Below are 7,269 nucleotides of genomic sequence, written 5' to 3' on the forward strand. Positions count from 1 at the left end.
ACAGCGGCACAAAGATTAAATAGATATAACCCGTTTCAAACAGTTTTAAGTGCCGGAGATGAGCCTGCTCGTTTCTTGTCTGATTTCCCAAAAGCAGCGTGTGGGAGGGGGGTACTGGCAGCGGGGCCCCCAGAACTTCCCCCTCTAAACAAGGGCAGGGTGACGGAGGGGAAAACGTCCTCCCGTGCAGAATAACGTCACGTCGAGGACGCGGGGATTAACATATTCCCCAGCTATCTGCCTCGGCCGGCTGAAGATAAAATTATGGCCCCTTATGAGTCACGAAAATCCCTTTCCTGATTTGATGAGCGCCGAGCGCAGGGGGCGGCGGGGAGGGGAGAGGAGATGCCCCGGCTCTGTCCCCGCCGGGGCTCGCCTCTGACATCAGCACGGAACCGGGCATAAAAGCGGCGTCCCGGGGGACTCCGGCTCAGAGGGTGAGCGGGACGGCACCGGGCACCTCGCCTCGCACCGCGGTAAGTGCTGGGGGCCGGGACCACCGGGGGACGCGAGCCCGGCGTTTCTCGCTGCCTCGCCACGCTTTTGTCCGCCGGATGACGGCTCCAAGGCGCTGCCCTGGCCCCGGGGATTTGCTTCGGTGGGGTTTTCAAGGATGGGGCCCATAAAAGTCAGCGCTGGAGCTGGCAGCCAGGTGCTTCCCCACGCCCAGCCCTCCCCAAGCGCAGAGGGCTTTCTGCAAACTTCTCCTCGGCAGGCGTCCCTGGGAACAAAGCCGCCGTGCTTTGCTCCACCGCCCTCAGCCCGGCAGGTGTCTGCAGAAATAAAACCCATTGCCCAGCCCACGCTGCCCCGCGGGGTATTTGTGCTTGGGCACTGACCTCGCTGCCTGGGCGCCGCACCACGATGCGCCCCACGATGCCCCCAGCAAACCCCACGTGCCCGCGGCCACGCGATGCCCTTCTCACCTCTGTCCCTCTCTTTTTTCCAACTCCCCCTGGGACAGGGATGAGCACCGTGCTCCATGCCCTTTGCATCCCTTTATTGCCCCGACTGGGCTGGATTTCCCCACGGCCACCAGAGGAGGGGACGCGCTCTCTCCATCACCACCTGGAGCAAACCCCGTGGTTTTATCTCTGTCCCACCGCCATCCCTTTGCTCCTGCAGCCACCTCGGGGGTCGCCGTCACCGTGTCCTTGGCCAGAGCCGTCGTGGGGGCAAAATCCTCTGGGGATGAAGCTGGGGGCCACCTGCCTTGTGTGCCTGCTGCTCGCCTGCCTGGCCCTGCCCGCCGCCGCCACCCGCATCCGCTCCATGGAAATCAGGAGTAAGGAGAGCAGCAGTAAGGGACTCCCCCGAGACACCCCCCCCGCCCCGCACCCCCAGCCCCTCGCCGTGAATCCGGGGGGGACGGAGGGAGGGGGCCGACGTGCAGGTTGGTTTGGCCTTTCAGCCAGCCTTTAGCACCTCTCTGACCCTTTGGCACCCCCCATGGGGTTCAGTCCCCCCCTCGGGGGGGAGTGCAGTGCCCCTTTATCCCCCCCCAAAAAATCGCCCTGATGCCTCCTCGCCTCTCGTTACCTTGCAGACCCGGACATCGACCCCTCGTGGTACACCGGTCGTGGGATCAGGCCGGTGGGGAGATTCGGGCGACGGCGAGCCTTGGGAGAAGGCACCCAGCTGGGGGGGGGCGGCTTGCGGCCAGTCTGCGCCCCTCTGCACCCCCAGCCCCCCCGGGGGGAGCGCAGCGCCTGAGCTGAAGATGGGGGACCCCAATAAAAGCCCTTCTCCTCTCCTCCTGCCTCTCTGCTCCGAAACTGAGTGCGTGGGGAAGGGGACTTTTGGGGGGGGGGCACAGGATGTGAGCCCAAATGTTGCTGATATCACCTAAAATTAAGCTCTGGAGGCCCCCCCGCCCTGCTTTGCCAAGTGAATCCTCTGGGGTCCCTGCAGCGTACCAGCACCCATGGGTGCCCCCTCACCCAGCCCCATTTTGTGGCATGGGGAGAGCACATGGGATCCCATCCCTCACCTTCTGCTTCCCCTCCCCAGCATCCTCTCACAAGCTGGACCCCCAACGCCCACTTTTACCCATTTTTTACCTAATTTGGGGGTGAGGGTGACAGGGGTCCCTGCAAGCAGCCTGAGGGCAGCACAGGGAGGGGATAAGCACCCCCAGCCCTACGTGCCTGGGGAGGGAAGGGTTAATCTCAGGACAGAGGGGGCAAGGGGCCAGTGCCAATTAGCCACTAACTAATTAGCAGCCTAATTAATGGAGGGGATTTAGGGAGGAGGCAGCCTTGGGTTTTTGCTGGAGGGGAGTTTTCATCCCCTGAAGTGGCTCAGTGTTGGTAGGCAGTGCAGGGGGGTGCTCCCATGGGGGTGCTGGGGGGGCTCTGGGGGCTTGGTAAGGCTGGGCAAGGGGTGCTGCAGCCCTCTCCCCTCCATGGGAGCACCCCCAGGGGTGTTCACTGCCTTGTGGCTGAGCATTTCCCAGGGGCTGAGTGTCACCGTGCACCCCAAAAACCAGCTTAGGCATTGCCCCGTGGGCGGGGGGCCCCTCACCGAGCGCTCTGGGGGTTAGGGGGGGTGGAGCAGGTGAGGGCATCCTGCCTTCCCCCCAAAAAACACAGCAATTTGGGCAGCTGCTGCTGGGCTCTGATCCCTGCCACCTCCAGACCTTTGTGGTTCCCACTTATGTGTGGACACTGGGGTCAGGGAAAAGGAGGCGGTGGGGTGACCCGCTCTTTATTTGCACCCGTATGCTAAATCCCCATTACGATGGGATGGGATCCTGGCCGGGCTGGTGGCAGCATGGTCCCTGGGACCAGTAAGGAGGTCAACCCCAAGGAGAAAGCTGGTGTGAGACCCTGGCCCAGGACCCCGTGCACACACCGTGTGCACTCTCATATAGAAGATGATGAGGAAGGTCCTTGGTCTGTGCCATCCACGTGCCACCTGCTGTCTTGTCACCACCAACGCCGAAAACATGAGATTGAGTCCCTCCTGTCCTCCTTGGCGCCGTGTCCCGTGGTGAGCCTGTGGTCCCTTCACACCCGGCAGCACCCTGTCCTCGCCCCACTCGCCCCCAGGTCCACATGCTGCCCGCGGCGCGGGGTTGGCGCCTTCTCTGCTTCGCGCTGCAGGAGCTGAAGGGCTGGAGGGGAGCAGAGCTACAGGGCAGCACACCCTGCCCAGGGGTCCCATCTGTGCCTGGGGGGCTTCATGCTTCCCCCATGTCAGCTCCCACCTGCAGCCACCGTGTCTTACCTATGGCCATAAAGACATCCTTTACTTGGTGGTTGGATTTCGCCGACGTCTCCGTGAAGAGCAGGCTCCTGCTCCTCGCAAACTCTTCGCCCTCCTGGAAGGAGAAGAGCAGAATTATTTCCCCTGGCCCTGGGGGCATGGGGAGACCTCTCGGGGGTCAGTTTCCCCCTCAGCCAAGAGGTTTGGGGGCACGAAGTGACCACAAGAGCCAGGCGTGCTTGGGTTGGGTAAGAGCTGCCAAAGGTCCTACCATGACCTTCAGGCACCAAGAAATTGCCCATAAATGCACCACTGAGCAATGAGGGACCCCGCTTTGGGGGTGTCTGAAGGCCCTGTGGTATCAAGGGACTTATTTTGATGTTCGTAGTGGGAAAGGGGGATGAGGCAGGTTCCCACCTCAGCTGGGACCTCCCGCTCCTCAGCCAGGTCCGTCTTGTTGCCCACCAAAGCGATGACGATTTCGTCCTGCAGGAACTCCTTCTCCAGCTCCTTCAGCCACAGCTTCGCCCTGCCAAGCGTTTCCTGGGGACAGACAGTGACACCGTGGCTCCTGGAGCTTTCTGCCCCACCAGTGACATGTCTCAGGGGCTCAGCACCCCCCTCACCTTGTTGGTGATGTCGTAGACGAGGAGAGCGGCATGGGCACCCCGGTAGTAGAGGTGGCAGACGCTGTGGTACTTCTCCTGCCCGGCCGTGTCCCAGATCTCCAGCTTGACCATGGCTGACTCCATGCGGATTATTTTTGTGAAGAAGGAGCCTGAAAGAGAGGCGGGCTGGGGTGCGATCACTTGGGGGGAGCATGGAGAGATTGGGTCTGCTGCCACAGGGCTGAACCCATCTCGAGGTCAGGGATGCTGCTGTGAAAACTTGATGGGTTTTCCCCAGCAGAAGAGGTTGGCTGCTCGCCCCCGTGCCAGCGGGGCAGGGCATGGGGTTTGCCCACAAATACCCCTGGATGTGGCTTTGCTGGTTTCTTGGGGCAGGGGGAGATGGACAGCAGCGAGCTGAAGCTGGCAGCAAATAGGGGAAGCAAATCCACACGGGGAGGGGGGGAGCTCACTCACATCCCACGGTGGGCAGCGACTCCTGGAAGTCGTTTTTCACATATCGGTAGGCCAGGCTCGACTTTCCCACCGCCGTGCTTCCCAGCAGCACCACCTTGTAGATGTAGGTGGGACAATGTCTCTCCAGCGAGCCACCTGCCACTCCTTCCTGTGCCATCTCCTGCAAGGAAACCAACCCAAAACGTGCCTGCAGTGACCCCAGGTCCACCAGCTGAGCATCCCACATGAAATCCCTCCTGGTGCCAGTGTGCTGCAACCTCAAAACAGCTTCGGGGGGCTCGCCCTGTAACTCAGCAAGTCCAACATTACCCAAAAGAGCCTGTTTTAACACCTAAACCCAGTCCTGCCCATGCCCAGTTGGAGTTTGCCAAAGTTTTCCCTTTTCCCATGATTATTGGAAGCATTATTATTATTATTCCCTTGATTATATTCTGCTTTAAGCCCCTTAAATGCACTGTACGGCCCGATGATGAAGAGCGGGGTCACAGTTCATGTGGGTTATTAGCTGGGCTATTATTTCTTTTAATCAGAGAAAAAAAAAATAAAAAAAAAAAAAAACAAAAAGGAAAGAAAGAAAAAAAAAAAAAAAGAGAGAGAGAAATGCAGCATAAGGCTGTGCTCCTTCTGGTAATTTATGTCTGTGCCATAGGTAATGCTCCAAAAAACTTTACGGGGATCTGCAAGAAAAGCTCTGCAGATTGTCTTGTAAACCTTGTTACTTGTTATTTAAAATTATTTCTTAAAATGCACCTCCATTTAACCCCAGAAGACTGCACGAAGCTCACTCGACAATTACTGCAATCGCTGGAAATTTCCTTGCAAGCACCTATCGCGGGGGGGGAGCGTCGCCACAGCTCGTCTCCAACAATTTCTTTTTCCCGTGCCAAGAGGGTGCAGGGGGTGCACGTCCCTGGTTGCCGGAGGAGAACAGCAAGAAAACAAAACAAGTTGTTTTGTTCTTATTTTGATGGAAAATAACAGGATTTAGGGGAAAGTGTTTGTTTTTGTTGCTGTTGAAGGATTGCTCTTTGTCGGCGCTGCCGAGGCAGCCTCCCTGACTTCCCTGTGCTGGGACAAGGTTGTCAGAGAGAAACCCTGAAATCCCCTTTCCTGCAGGTTTCATGAGCTAAGCCCCAGCAGAGCACACCTGGAACCTTACTGGTATTGGAAAAAAAATAGAAAAGTTTGATTTAACCTCACACAGACTCCCTACTTTGTGGTAGCTGTGTCCCGAGGCAGACTTTTGGGGCAGGCTCGGCTGACCTTACCCTAGCAGCTTTGTGCCTTCTTCCAGCTGAGGGTTAAGCATTGCATAAACCCACATTTTATGGGCTTTATTGTTAGTGATATGAGCCAGAAACAGGAGGTGGAGCAGTTATCTGAGCTGGAAGGCAACAGCGAGGGCTTGGCATTTACCGCTCGATAAATCTGTCTGCGTTATCGCTAACCTGGGGGGGTCCTGCTGTATTCACTCTCAGGGGTAAATATTTCCAAAAAAAAATATCCTTTATTTCCAAAAAAATATATAATGGGAAAAAAAATAAAAGGAATTAAAAGATTTGGAGATGGAGACATTGAGAAGTATCGTTTAAGCCTCCGTTTAACTTCCTGGGAAACTAACAGTGTCTAATTGATGTCTGAGCCAGCAGCACTCAGAGGATGCTGGAGCCGTTTGCTGGGTTTCTGCAGCACCTACCCTGCAGGTTTGGGACGTGGGATTTTTTTGTTTGTTTGTTTGTTTTTTCCCCAGATGGTGCTAGCACACCGGCGTCCCCAGTTTGTTCCTGCTGAGCTCTGCGGCAGTCACCGTGCTTAGTGGAAGCTTGCCAGGGGACGGGGAAACCTGCACTGCAAAGACACTTTGATGTGCACACACTGCTGGATCCACGCAGCGCTGATTTCCCAACACGATCAGCCCTCCCCTGAGCTGCGGGGAGCAGAGCCTGGGTCATTATCGCCCTGCTGGGGAAATAAAGCCAGCAACAAGCAGAGATCCCCCTCCGACTGCAATTTTGGAGGCTGGGCTGCCTTTGTGGCTGGAATTTGGGGCTGATTATTGGTGGCAAGACACAAGTCATGGGATTTTTGGGGAGGTGGGAGGCAGAGGAAGAAGTTACCTGGCTGCAGGCTGGCTCTCCTCCGGCGCAGGGGTGGTGGAGGACAGGGACAGCCTCAGTGGATGGGGACAGCCTCGATGGATGGAGATGGCCCTGATGGATGAGGACGGCCTCGACGGGTGGGAACAGCCTCAACGGACAGGAACAGCCTCGACGGACAGGATGGGGACGGCCTCCTCCAACCTCCCTGGCTGCCTCCTCTCCACGGAAAACTAAAAGCGAAACTCCATCAGGCGCACCAGCAGCTGCCGGAGAGCGGTGCCAAAGCTGAGAGGTGAGCAGAAACGGGTGAACCTTAAACCCTCCCCGCCGGCTGGGCGAGGCAGGGCCATAAACCCTGCCCTCCGTGCTCCCTCTGTCCCCACTGTCCCTTGTCCCTGCTGCAGGAGCCGGGTTTTTTCGGGGGCTTGTCCTCAGAGGTGCCGCGAGCATCACCACCCGCATCCTGCAGCCGGGATTTGGGGAAGGGGAGGGTTGGGTACAAAGCAGGCTGGTGCCAGGGATTCAGCCTTTGTAGGGTTTTTTATAATGCTGCGATTTCTGCTGACACAGGTGAGGCTCCTCTTTGGTCCCTGGCTGCGATAACTCGGAGCCATGGCTGCCAAAGGGATTTGTTTTTGGGGAGCGGGTGGGAAGCGGCACACCCGCTGCTCCCGCAAAGGGCTTAGCAGACAAGCCGGCGAGGTGCAGACAAAGCGAGCAAAGAAAAAAACCTCAGCACTTGGGCTTTTCCTGCCTTTTAATTAAACTAATGGCTGGTTACCGCAGGGGCTGGGCGCTTTGTAGAGAGCTCTTGTTAAAGCTCTTACATCTTAATGGGGGAAAAGCACAATGTATTGGGATAACCGGTCTGGAGAGAG

The 7,269-nt window shown here is 57.6% G+C and overlaps 2 protein-coding genes and 1 long non-coding RNA gene across 6 annotated transcripts; 2 read left to right on the top strand and 1 right to left on the bottom strand.

Moving 5' to 3' along the window:
- Window positions 1-763: 763 nt before the first annotated feature.
- PRLH (prolactin releasing hormone) lies at window positions 764-1,742 on the top strand. 3 transcript variants are annotated; one of them, XM_035331752.1, is made up of 2 exons: window positions 764-1,393; window positions 1,547-1,742. In XM_035331752.1, exons 1-2 carry the CDS (start codon window positions 865-867, stop codon window positions 1,711-1,713), a joined length of 696 nt encoding a protein of 231 aa, XP_035187643.1. In that variant the 5' UTR covers window positions 764-864; the 3' UTR covers window positions 1,714-1,742. The 3 variants fall into 3 exon arrangements, with proteins under 3 accessions (XP_035187643.1, XP_035187644.1, XP_035187645.1); XM_035331753.1 differs by having other exon boundaries at window positions 764-1,300; XM_035331754.1 differs by having other exon boundaries at window positions 764-1,285.
- A 519-nt stretch (window positions 1,743-2,261) lies between these two features.
- Window positions 2,262-4,786, top strand: LOC118169932. The gene is made up of 4 exons (XR_004752372.1): window positions 2,262-2,305; window positions 2,543-2,556; window positions 4,343-4,494; window positions 4,734-4,786. It is a non-coding gene; the product is annotated as an uncharacterized LOC118169932 (long non-coding RNA).
- RAB17 (RAB17, member RAS oncogene family) lies at window positions 2,693-6,537 on the bottom strand. Of its 2 annotated transcripts, none has more exons than XM_035331755.1 (6): window positions 6,410-6,537; window positions 4,293-4,452; window positions 3,834-3,985; window positions 3,625-3,750; window positions 3,229-3,322; window positions 2,693-3,115 (listed from the first exon to the last, which is right to left on the bottom strand). In XM_035331755.1, the coding sequence occupies exons 2-6, from the start codon at window positions 4,447-4,449 to the stop codon at window positions 3,009-3,011; spliced, it is 636 nt and encodes a 211-aa protein (XP_035187646.1). In that variant the 5' UTR covers window positions 4,450-4,452; window positions 6,410-6,537; the 3' UTR covers window positions 2,693-3,008. The 2 variants fall into 2 exon arrangements, with proteins under 2 accessions (XP_035187646.1, XP_035187647.1); XM_035331756.1 differs by having other exon boundaries at window positions 4,293-4,449; window positions 6,410-6,522.
- Between the last annotated feature and the right edge of the window lie 732 nt (window positions 6,538-7,269).

This window comes from Oxyura jamaicensis, chromosome 7 (genome assembly GCF_011077185.1).
Source record: "Oxyura jamaicensis isolate SHBP4307 breed ruddy duck chromosome 7, BPBGC_Ojam_1.0, whole genome shotgun sequence".
Taxonomy (NCBI): Eukaryota; Metazoa; Chordata; class Aves; order Anseriformes; family Anatidae; genus Oxyura; species Oxyura jamaicensis.